This window comes from Kogia breviceps, chromosome 17 (genome assembly GCF_026419965.1).
Source record: "Kogia breviceps isolate mKogBre1 chromosome 17, mKogBre1 haplotype 1, whole genome shotgun sequence".
NCBI classification, from domain to species: Eukaryota; Metazoa; Chordata; class Mammalia; order Artiodactyla; family Physeteridae; genus Kogia; species Kogia breviceps.
This window is the reverse complement of record NC_081326.1, coordinates 15,271,731-15,284,626: the sequence shown is the minus strand read 5'-3', so window position 1 is coordinate 15,284,626 and position 12,896 is coordinate 15,271,731. Positions and strand designations below refer to the sequence as shown.

General features: G+C 36.7%; 1 protein-coding gene across 11 annotated transcripts in view; it reads left to right on the top strand.

Annotated features, from left to right (window-relative positions):
- The window catches only part of EYA1 (EYA transcriptional coactivator and phosphatase 1), a 328,133-nt gene that overhangs the window by 158,262 nt on the left and 156,975 nt on the right, over positions 1-12,896 (top strand). For 7 of the 11 annotated variants that reach the window (XM_059042828.2, XM_059042819.2, XM_059042817.2 and 4 more), the window contains 2 exons: positions 5,586-5,635; positions 7,237-7,355. The exons of 1 other annotated variant lie outside the window; for it this stretch is intronic. In XM_059042828.2, coding sequence (XP_058898811.1) covers positions 5,586-5,635; positions 7,237-7,355 — 169 coding nt within the window. The remainder of the gene's footprint in view (positions 1-5,585; positions 5,636-7,236; positions 7,356-12,896) is intronic. 3 more of the 11 variants (XM_067017284.1, XM_067017283.1, XM_059042822.2) reach the window with 1 other exon arrangement.

Below are 12,896 nucleotides of genomic sequence, written 5' to 3'. Positions count from 1 at the left end.
GGTGCTGTTTCTTTGTCTGGGCTTCTCAGATGCTATCAGCTGCTGCTGTTTAGAGGGAAAGAGCGCGGGGCTCAAAGCGGTGACTAAACAGAACGGTGGGAGCTGATGGCTGCGAGTTTGGGGCGAGGTAGAAACTCTCCAGTGCCACTTCCGACTCTGAGCCTTCCTGTTGCCGTCCAGTGTGGCGGTTTTCTCGCCGGGGCCAGCGTGTGCGCTCAGTCGCTCGGCAGCCCGAGCCTGCAGCGGCGCCCAGGCGGCGGTCCTCGCGGCCCCGCTTCCCCCCGCGGACGCGCTCCGCTTCCCGAAGCGCCGGGCTCCGCCGAGAGCCCCTAAGAGCCCTCCCGCGTCCTTATCCAGGAGCAAAACTATGTCAGGAATGGAGGTTTGCTAAACCAGAAAATTCGAAGGAGCCCCGGAAACTGGTGGATGCAGCAGATGTAAGCGCTGTAAGTACAAGCTGACTGTTTGAAAAACTGTTCTGAATGACAACAGCTGTCCTGTGGGCAAAGCCCAAGATAACAGGAGCGCTTTGAGTTATTGTTTTGATTTGTTTTAAAAGAAAAACGTTAGGGCGTGGGGAAGATTATGACACTTTGTACCCAGTGCTTTATGGGCCACTGGGTTCCATCGTAAAAGTATAAGTTTTAACCCCCAAATTAGCTGAGCGATTAGAATCATTAAGAGGTAATTAGAAATTAATTGTTAACGATGACTTTTGTTGTGCTCTATGTAAATAAGTATATTGAATGGCTATATTCTTGTAGGGATATCATATCTCTTTTCTGCACAAACCTCAGCTATTACTGTGTGATATTGATTAAAGCGGTATCTGTCTATATCCATTGCAACACAGAGATAACTTTTCCTATACATTTTAGTTGGATTGGAGAAAAGGAGGAAGGAATTAACGTTTTCAAAGGAACAGATAACAAAAATAAATTGAAACCACTTTTTAAGGAAGGAAATCCTTTCGTTTCAATAAAAAAATTTCCTAAACATTATATTAAAGGGCTCATCTTCAAAAGGTGGAATAATAAACATTTGCCAAATTAATATATTTCTCACTTATTGACACTTAACAGGACCTGAATGGACCTTGAAATTAAAAACAAGGTTCTTAAACTTTTGAATTACCACTTAAAATATTTGTCATTCAAAATCAGTATATGAATTGCTAATGACTCATGGGCTTATATTTCTTGGGAGGAGTTTTTGAAACATTTAAGCACAGCTTTTGCATGAATTCAGTAAATTCAGAGCTGTCACTGAATGTAGACAAGTGTTTTTATGTTTCATTTCTTAAAATGACAAGAGATACAAAAAGTCGCTAGTTAAGCACATAGGGTAGTTTTATAGGCTGGGGGTTGTTTTCTTGATGTGTCTCTCATAGTAGGTTTTATTTTAGGCGTGTGAGTCTTTTCGCCCACCGTTTGGGATTTGAAGTCATGCACACACGAATAGTCATGCTTTTTTGCATTATCAAATATTTGATATTTGACTTTCTCGCTGCTTGAGTTCTCCTAAGGCCCAAAGTGTTCAGTAAGTGAGCAAACAGCCATGGATTTTCAATCCTGAAAATTCTTCGCGGTGACAGACGAGCAGCCTAACTGAGCCACTGTTCAGTTTTAGAATGCCAAAGGGAAGTCAACAGCTCTGGGAGTTTGGTAGACATAATAAATGATTTTCCCAAAAGAAAATTTCCTCTTAAATTTGAAAATTTATTTTGTAAGAATACCTTGGGGGAAAAAACACTCGCAGTGAGAATAAAACCCCTTCCATTTAAACAACTATTGAAAGTATTACATTCAGCATCTTAAATAAATGCTACTTTTGAAAACAATCCGGCAAGTCTATAGGTAGAATCAGTGTCGTTCACATACTTGTTTTTGTTTTCCTGGGGACTCGATTTTATCATTTTCTTTAAACAAGATACTTTAAAAAGTCATACAGTATATTACATTTAAAATCAGTAAGGGTATTAAAGAATTCATTTTATGGAGTCTGATAAAGAAGGAGGTAAGTGTCAACATTGAAACGACATCTACCTCTTCCTGGAAGTTCATTTCAATTTTAGGTTTAGATTTTTATTACATCATTGACACCATCGTTGGTGATGTTGATTGAGGAACATTGTAGCAAGAATATATTCTGATTTAAAAGCAGGCTTCTGCCTAAGGCACATTTTCTTTCCTATAAAATACACTCTGATTAGAAAATTGCCATTGTCTTTCAAATTTGGGAGTACTCACGTTGATCTGTGGTTGGGCAAAACTAGCTCGCCTGCCAACTCTATTTATTTAGATAAGTTCAGTACTTTCACTTTGAAAATTTCTTTTGAGTTTGAAAAAAAGTTTAAAATTATAGTCATTTTATAAAAATTGCTTCTAGCAAGCAAAAAAGCCAATGGAAAACCCATAATTTAAACAAGTACCTACATTTTATTTGCTCTCTGCTGCTGAGATTTAGAATCCCTTTCCATTTACAGTTTACTTTTCACAGAACATTATTAACTTTTTGGCTTCATACATGATCTTCTGTCAGATGCTTTTGATTTGTAATTTAGCAAAGTATAATAAACAGTGCAAAAGTCATGAATTTTGCTCTGCATCCTGAGCTCTGTGGTAGGGAAAAATGTGATAAAATGTGTACCTTAAGTCTTGTTTGATGATCTCTCAAAGCAAGTTTGCCTTCTGGAAATAATTTCTGGGGTTGAAGAGCATGGTATTAACAGATTTAATGTGGCTATTCAATGGATTGGCGAAGTACTATGTGAGGTTTAACAAAATGAGAGAGACAAATTGAACATCAACAAAAGTTACATCTGTGAAGAATTAGAAATTTAATTAGAAAAAAGGCAAACTTAAAAGACCTCATTAACTAATCAGAAGTCAAAGTTACTAGTTGTGGATTCTTGAATTGAAATTCTAAGAAGTTCTGCTCTCTTTTTTCTCTGTATTTTCACAACTCTGTCAGTTCGCTACTCTGGGTATTCTCTACAAAGAGTTTTAAAAAGCATTAAAGTGAAATGACTTCATTGTAATCTAAGATGACCATTTATAATGTTATGGGAAATATTTTTGCACTCCTAGGAGCATTTGGATTAAAAATACCAGTTTAGGAGAAGACAAGAAACATACTAGGTTTATGGATGTAAAGCAGAAAATATGAGCTTACTGAATGCCTAACAGCATTTTTCTGAAAACCATGAAATATTTTTTTTTTCCTCTTTGAATGGAAAGGCACCTAATTAATTATTTTTGCGGCACATTGTTTTTAGACCTTGAAAACCTAGAACCTTCCAGAGATATTGGCAAACATAAGAGAAAATCAACGCCAATCAGAAATAGGTGTTCTTTTTAGATAAGTCATTACAAGAGTATGTTTTCTTACTGCACTGTAATCTTGTACTACACATAAAAAACTAAAAGCATGTGAAGTGTAGCATTTTGTAAACTGTAACTAATTTTGCTCACATCTGTGTCTAATTGTTGTCTGCATTCGCATTCTTGAGAGTAGATTTATTTTTCCTGGACCACGATGTGGATTCAGCTGACCAGCCTAAGTGAGGATTAGTTGTTTTAAAGTTATTTTGATTAAAGAGTCATTTTTAAAAACAGTAACACACAACACATGGTTTAACTAATCCTTGAGACACAAAAGAATATATCTGATGTATACTTAATGAAATGAAGATCATGGATACGGGTTCAAAAATTGTAGTGTACGAAGTACAGTAGAGACTGAGTCCAGCCAGCCTAAAAAAAGTATGTTGTTGTGAAAATGCATTTTTTTCAGTGAGAAAGCGTGTTAGAATGATTCTTATTTTGAAGTTCATTTTTTTAAATTAACAGATTGACTTTGCAATTAAATAGGGTAGGTTAAACCTCAAATATAAATATAATCAAACTTTCAAAGTATACAAGGAAACTAAAATTAGGTTTCTAAGATGATACTATCTAGCCAAGGTTAAAATAGGAATGTATTTTAATATGTAACAGAAAGTATGTTTTACATACTCTTTCACATAATTAAGCCAAGAGAGTTCTTAAAATTAAGTTAGTTCTCACCTATAATTTATTCCAGGTGTATAAAAGTGAAAACAAGAGAAAAAAAAGGGAATTTATCCTTGAGGTATATCGCTGCAATTTCTAAAGGAAAACATTTAATCTTGTGTGAGAACATTAATTTCAACAAAAATATCAGAAGCCAGTTATCACCCAGTGACCTATCTGTAGGCATTAAAATGAAACTTTTATTGAATACTCGGGCATCTCTTTAAAATTATTTTCGTCCACGTATTTTAGAAAAGTATACCTAGAAATTTCGTGTAACATTATACCAAGATATTTAGACTTTAACGATGCTTTATTCTTGCCAAAAGGTAGTACTTTTAAATTTCATAAATCATAATTAAAAAATAACAGGACTCAACAGAAGATGCTTGGCTGGATAACTTTAATGCCATTTGAGATGCTTCAGTTTTTTCATCTTTGTTCTGTAACCCTAATTGATGTCTGTTCCGGTTGAATGAAAATACACATCAAAGATTTGGAATTGTGAGTCATTTTAAACGTTATGCAGAATGCCCTTTACCTCCAAGGCAGGCGTTAGCCTGAGCCTGTGGGCCAGCAGCCCACCCTCACCTGAGCTTATCACCTGCTGGCAGCTTTGCTGTCTCTGGACGAAGGGCAGTGACTAGCAAAGCCTCCGAGCTAAGTTAGCTGTTCAGTGAAATGCCAAATACAGATTCATCTGGAGACAAAAGAGACCAGAACTCTGGCCAGCTGAGACACTGAATTGATTATTCAACTATCCATTCTCTCTCCTGGTTTCAAAGGTGGAAAGTTAAACCCAAAGCGAACTGCTCTTGCTATTTCACCAGGCAGTGATGGATTTCCCTGAATTTAAGCATTCACTGATTTTTCAATTTGCTTGGGTGCATGAACACATTGCCCCACGATGGGACTTCGGGGAGCAGAACTTGCCTTTGCCATTTCTCGTTGAGTCCGGCACTGCCTGAAAGTGGCTCAGAAGCCGTTTTGGTGAACGTTCAATGACAAATAGTAAATATGGGAGAAAACCTATTGCGATAAGGATAGCAACTGTCAGGTGTCAAAGGCGTGGGCGGGAACTCTATTTCAGCTGGTGATAGCAGAAGATGAAAGATCCTCTGAGGATGCTGGAGGGTTAATGCTTGAACTACTGCTGTGAAACACACTCATTTCGCTAATAGCTATTTTTTTTCCCCCAGCACCTTGTCCAAGCTGCCTGGATAAGGCTGCTTTGCATGTTGATTGGGGGAGGGGTAATCCCGTTTGCAGCTGTCATAGGCCAGTGATGAATCACTATCCCGTCATTTGGCTGCCTTCCCCCCAACAAGGGGAGGAGGAGGGCAGACCTGGAGGAGGAAACAACAGTGGAGACCTCAACTTAAAGACAATATGCCTTTCACCGCTGCAGTATCCTCCTTTTTCTCTTTTGGTTAAAAGAGAGCATTGTAGCCCTGACCCACGTGCTCTGTATAATTAAGAACTGACACTGAAGCAGAGTAACAACAGCTTCTAATTTTTTACCCCTGATCACAGGTGCAAACATCTCAAACCAGTTCAGATGTTGCTGTTTCCTCAAGTTGCAGGTAAGGATATCGTTGATATTTGACATTTGGGGAGATTACCTTTCTGTGACCCCCCCTATCTATTTTTGTCTAGTATTTCTTAATTATTTCTATTAATAGCCTTGGTTGGAAATTACTTAACCATTTGTGTGTGTGTGTGTGTGTGTGTGTGTGTGTGTGCTTGTAAAAAAAAAAATTGTTAAATATGTAGAAAGGGAAGAGGATCCTGGGTTTGAAAATGATTAGGGGTTCTAGTTTCTGGGGTTAGGAAAACTCTGAATGTGTCATGAGAATTAGGGGAGAAAAATTGGATTTTAAGCTATTTCCTATTTGAATCCAGAAGACTTGGGGAAGTCAAAACTCACTTTGGAAGTAAAACGGTTCATGTTCAGCCGTTTTAAAAACTGACATTTACAGTCAGTTTAAGTGCAGCCTCCAAATTAAAATGACTGTAGCTTTTATTGGCCTGGCAGGGATGAGAAGCAGAGAGTCTTAGCTTCATACATATTAACCCCCCTCCTTTTTTTTTTTTTTTTTTAGAAAAACACAAAAGTTTAAAATAAAGTGAATGGGCCTTACATTTTCGAACACTTGGCTGTCAGAAAACAGAACGGTATCTAGGTGTGTTTTTAGTCACTTTAAACAAATGCTCGCCTCTCTTCATTAAGAAAAGATGCAGTATAAGTGAATGGCTTTGAAATTGTGAACATGAATAGTGGCTTCTGTACCCTGTAGAGCATACGCAACTGCCGAGTCGAAGAACTTTCGGGGGGGATTTCGCTGGTTTTGTGTCGCAAAAATGCCCCATTTGAGCAGGGAAGTGGCATTGTTCTTATTTCCCTGAGTGGGTGACAGCTGAGGTATTCTGACTGCTCATGTTCCTGGGGACCCACTGTATGCTGGCCTGATCCCTCCTCACTTGGGCAGGCTGTATGTAATCCACAAAGCAAACAAGTGAGCCGACATCAGGATGTTTTAATGCTGCATTTGTTTCAAGGGAGACAGAGGAACAATTAAGCAGTTTACCAGAGTCAACACATGCATCAGGGACGTCTCATTCACTGTCTCATCCTGTCACTGGACTATAGGCTTCAAGTGTTGTATTTGGTTTGGAGACCCATTAAATTACAATTGGGTGGTAAATTATAAGGGAGTACCTAGTGCTAATTTATTAGATGAAAGAGATTCCATAGAAAAGTGATTTTTTTTTTTTCAATTTTACACTTTCGTCTTTTAGAAAAATAATGCCTTGGGGGTTTTTTCCCACCTAAAAAGAAAAGCATGACGGTCTGTTTTCTTTGATAATAAAAATAGATGGAATTGTTTCATTAGATCTTGGGACTTGATGAGCTATCGGAGGAGAGAAAAAGAGATTAAAAAAAACTCTATATGAATGTTTGGCTGAATAGGTAAGGCCAGTGACATCTTGTAATAGGACACGTTACATTTTCACTTCAGCCATCCTTTCATAATGTAAGACGAACTATTTTGAGTCGAAGAAGATAGATACAATGGGACTTTTGTGCGAATGTGTTTCAAAGAAGGTGTCAAGTCGTTAGCACATTAAATAGTGGGGTTATGAATTTGGTACATCTGTCAAACGGAAGGCTTCTTGTCTTTAGGTCTATGGAAATGCAGGATCTAACCAGCCCGCATAGCCGTCTGAGTGGTAGTAGTGAATCCCCCAAACTCGATAACTCTCATATAAATAGTAATTCCATGACTCCCAATGGCACCGAAGGTGAGTGTCTGCCTTCTGACTGTTTACTTTGCACCTTGTTTCTTCATCAGTATACACTGTGTTACTAGGTGGTTATTATTTCAGTTGTCAAATCCATGAAACCACTGTTTTATTTCTTGTTTAGGTAATTTGACTTATGAATCAGTATTCACCCTTACTTAGGGACTGCATGTTACCACATTATTATAACATTACAGAGACTGGTTTTATTTCACATAGATGCATATGTATGCGTAGTATACATGTGTATGTGTGCATGACATATTTAAGCTTTGAGTGTGTTTTTTCTTCTTGTTGATCATTCTCCACAGCACAGTATCAGTTTGCAATTGTTTTGCTCTATGAGCCATGAAAATTTGGATTATTTCCTTTATTTTACTTTCCCTTTGTCACTAAATATAACCAAATTTGTTTCAAGGCAACATTAGACTGGATTGTCTCTAAATAGCAATAAAATGTGTGCCTAATATTCTTGTGGCTTTGACCATTGAAGTATAAAGAAGTAAAAAAAATACTTGTTTACAAATATATTACCTTACTTGGAAGATAACATGAAATTCATTTATTTTCTTAAAGATTAAGTATATACTTCAAACATAGTACTGTTACAATGATTTTTGTGTAATTAATACATATGAATATTTATGTAAATTTTATGTAAATAGGAATGCCTACTTTAATCCATATATACCTAAGTCTAAACATATAGGTAAAGCTATATGTATGTATCGTTAGCTGTCATGCGCGTTTATTTAAGTACTATACATATTTTTAAAACTTCATAGAAGGGTATGTTACATATTGCATTGTATTTATTTCTACTTTAGCCTATTGAAATATTCCTTCTTCACAGATGGTATTTTTGCTTATTTATTCCTTACTGAGCCTTAGGACCTTGATGAACTTAGAACATAAGTTTCACTAGAAGTTTGATGAATTATCTACATTAGAATTCCATCCATAAACAAAACCCTTAACCATCATTTCTCAATCACCATGATGATCTTTTATCATAGTTCTTGAAAACAAACAAACAAAAAACCCCAAATACCATAAAATTGTTTGTTTGGTGCAATATTCCAGTATGTGTGAGGGAAGCCTTTTGAAACTGATACTGATATGAAATTTCTGGTAATGGATACAATATAAAATCAGGTGTTTCTGATAAGAGATAACTTTTACAGCCTCAGTGATTGTTTTTACATGTAAGTAGTCTGTATTTTCCTTTTTGAGTAAATACCTTAATTTATGGAAAATGGTCCCTGTCGAAAGTAGAAACTTGCTGACCTAGCAAAAAAAAAATCTCTGAAAAAGGTTCCTTTACATGTGAAACTCTTTTCTGCCCATTTCGATAGGCAATCAAAAAGAAATTTCAGTTATGTATAGGAAAGTCATTCTAGCGTTTAGGAAGATTTTTATAGAGCAGATAAAATAAAAGCCAGCAGTCCTTTTTTTCTCTCCTTTGGAATTTGGCTTCAGGTGTGAGCATGGCAGTGTGGACTGGACCGGGTGTGTGCACAGACCAGTGCAGGGCCCTGGACCAGTAGGCCCCACGCCAGTGTCCGCGTGCAGGGCAGCCGCTGAGGGCAGCATCAGGGGACCAGAGGTGGAAACCTGTAACAGTCATTCTCATCACTGTGAAGTCCAAATAAGACAATCATTTAAAGTAACTTGAAAAAAAAAAAAAAAGCTTTAAGTATGTTAAATGGTTTTGATTTATAGAATAGACCAATACATATTGGTAGGAGTAATTATGAAATTATGAGTTAATTTTCTTATATATGAAGAAATGAAATAGGGGTAAGATGTTTTCATTTTGTTACCATTTTACTGGCCAATTATCTCCTACAAAAGAAGAACCAGGCAATATTGAAACAGAGTATGTGTTGGAGACTGCCCCCTTGGATGGCTTTGTGTGAGTGATGCATGGTTTGCTTTTTAAGGACATGTGAAATGATACTATTTCTGAATATTTATACTTCATAGCTTAATGTCATGTTTGTATTCAGTAATATGTACTTGATCAGATTTTTGCTTAACTAAAATCAATCCAAAGTAAGAAAATGTTTTAGATAACTGTGTAATCTGCTGACCCATCAATTTGGGAAATACTTAGAAATTATTTCTCCTAAAAACAAAAACAAAAACAAGAAAAAACAACTCTTAGTTATCTTATGGCTTAGAAATGGATTTTTTTAGACCTATTTCAGACAGGTACCCAGTTACTGACCTCACTCGGTTTTCGGGCATTCTTCACTGGTATATTTTGCAAAGGTTATGGTAGTTAGAAAGTGAAGTGAGAAGATATCAGTATAAATTATCCAAAGAATACATGAAATTTTAGTCAGTCGACAGGGGCATCAGTTTTACTTTAGTGTACAGTTTAAAAACATGGACCCAAACTTTCTTCACCATCTATGCTACTACATGTCTGTTTGGATGCAAACGATATCAGAAAGTTCTGGGTTATTTTTAAGTTTGTGAATCAATTTATCATGCTGCTTACATGTTGCATGAGGCATTTGTGTCTTTTCTCTCAGTCACCACTAGAGGAGTTCAGCTTAAAAATCAGTGAATTCACAGTGGCTGACAAGCTTTCCTGGAATAGAATCATTATAGATTTTCCTATTCCTTCTTTGCAATCTTATTTATTTTGAAACCAGCAGTATTTACCAGTGAATTAGAGGAATGAAAAAAACAAGAAATCCCTTAACTTTTCAAAAAGAGAGTTTAAAATATCAATCACCTCCCCTAAGTCCATAACAAGTATTTCTAGCTATCCCCGCCATGATGGATATTTAAGTGACTTTATTTCAGCCCAGTTGCAATGAGTCTCCTTAATTAGGTCAACAAAACTTCCATTAAGTTTACATTGTTGTTGGCCCTTCACCCACTTAGATAGGTTGTCTTCTCTCACCAGAGCCATTTTTTTAATTTCCTGCAACCACTTGTTCCTATCATGAGGCTAAGAAAACATGAAAATCTCCTGTATCAAAAACCATAACTTCATCTGAAGAACAAACAAGAAGGGAATGGAGTGGAGAGGCAGAGAATATTAAGTTTCTTCTTAAGTTGGCTGCCGAATTATCATAAGACTCAGTGTTTGTAGGTTCTGTCCTCACAGGCTAGTGCCTATTTTCATGGTTCATCTAAGGGATAAAGACAGAAAGACACTGAGCTGCAGCCTCAAACATTGTGCTTTTCTCCTTCCTAGTTGAAATGTTCTTTAGTGAGATTCGTTGTTTGCATATTTCAGATTTCAAAAGTTTCAACTCTTCATATTTGTATATTCTATTCCAACCTCTCTGTGAATTGTTATTGTTGCAGTGAACTGTGGGTTTCACCCAGCTTATAAATCGTTGAACTCGAAAACATAAAGAGGCAAAAATACAAAATAGCATAAATGAATGCTTGACTTGCATCCAGAAAAGCACTGTTAGAAGTGATATGTTTCCAGAGGAGTTAATAAATATTTTAGATTACTGTTCAACAATTAAAGCTTGACCTGGAGAGACTGATGGAATGGTTATGGAAACATCAGTGGTGGCTTTTCTTTTAACTGTTTTCTTCTAGTCTTTTCGTCTTCTGGGACAGAATGGAAGAGGAATTTCTTATTAGATTATTAAAGCATAATTTTTAAGACATAAGCTCTTGGGTGGTGATACTCCTATTAGATAAAAGCGTCGGACCTGACAGGATTTCCTATGTGTAGGTATACGTTCCGGCCTCTCTTTGGTAGAGGCTGCGTGTTGACGTTTGTGTTGTGTTAAGTGTGAGACGTCGTTGGGAAACGTTTCTTCAGAAGGACCTAGGGCTCTAGCAGTAAAAGGATTTTTATTTACGTACCTAATTAAGGCCTTGTTTGCAAAGCAGTGATTCTTTCCATCTTTGTTTTTTTCTGGTTGTCTTAAATCCACGGGAGCATAAGATTGGTCAGTTCATATGTTGCTAGTGTGAGTGTTTATTTTTGGTTGTCTGGGGCTGAGGAGTGGCGAAGGGCAAAAAAGAGGTGTGAGCGAGCATAAGTAAAAGCTCTCGTTCTGAGTTTTCTTGATTGTAAATTTAGAGGCAAACTCAAGAAGAAGCTAAACTTGTCTTAAAGCAGAGGAATTTGTCTTGAAGTGACATAAAACCAGATGCAATTGGAATCTTCACTACAAATAGGGTTTCAGGAATTCTGATGGTAATTCAAGTAGTAATTTTGAATTGGTATATCAGATTTCCCAGATGATAAGAGATGCAATCTTGGATTAGGTGGCTAAATTTTCTGCATTTTAAGACTGATTCAGTTGTGTATTTCATATTTTAGGCTGATAGGTTAATTCAATTTTACACATTTCTATTATCAGAAGTTATTTGAAAGTTGCTTTATCCTTTCTACAAAGCTTAGAATGCAAACAAGTTGTCAATATCTTGAATTTGTTTTCCTCACTGTAATTTTAATTTCGTAAAATACAGTTATATCCAACTAGAGTATTTTTAAGAACTCTTACTTATGAAAAATATGTAAACTGGAGTGAATGTGTATAACATTATGGTTTGAGGCTACATTTTAAAAGCTATATTTATATATTTGTGGTCCAGTTTTCTGTTGTCAGTAGAAAAAACGGTAAATCTAATTTTATTGTTGTTTACATTCTGCACATGATTTAGTTTCTGGAAGATGAAGGGACATTGTGAGTAAAGGAGTTTCTAAGTGACATTTTTAGAGTCTGTAGCCACAGAATTGGCCTCTTTTAAATTGTTCTTTAGCAAGAGCTGTGAAAGGATGAAAAAAATAATTTGTTAAGATTTAATATTTGCGTATACAGTGTATGAGAATAATTTTCACATGCCTTTTGGTAGTTAATGAAAATAATAGCTAACTTTTAAGAATAACTTATCATTAGTCACTGAGCTGACCATTCTCTATGATTCATTTCATTAGTCTTCAGAAAATCCTTTGAGATCGCCAACATAGTGGTTGAGACTCTGGGTTGGAATCCCAGCCCCGTTTGCGGCTTTGTGAGCTCAGGCACGTTAACTTCTGTGTGGCTTAGTCTCCTCGTCTGTACAGTGGGGATAACAGCAGGTCTTACAGCAGGCTTGCTGTGAGGATGATAAGTAAAACTTGTAACACACTAGGAACTTACTAAGTGCTCTATGAATTTCTAGACCATATGTAAATAACAGCCTCTCCTAGAGTACCATTAGTGTTTCATGTACAATAGAACTGAGTCTTGGAAAGTTAAGTTTGCCAAGTTGAAAGACACATGATTTGTAATTGGTACCCCTGGTATCTGACCTGGTATTTGCATCAAGTTCTGTTTGAGTCCAGAGCCTGGGTTTTCAAATCACTGTATCACTCTAGGGAGCGAATACCTGATTCCACCGTCTTCCAATACCTTTTCTAACACCTTCATACTAAACATTGGTACCTCCACTGTCCTCATGCCTGGAGAAACACTACTCTCTAGCAAACAGCAGAGCTGTAAAAGGACCAATGGCAAAGGCTTTGATGACAAAAGGACTTCATTATAAGGACAATTCCCCGGGGTAGTC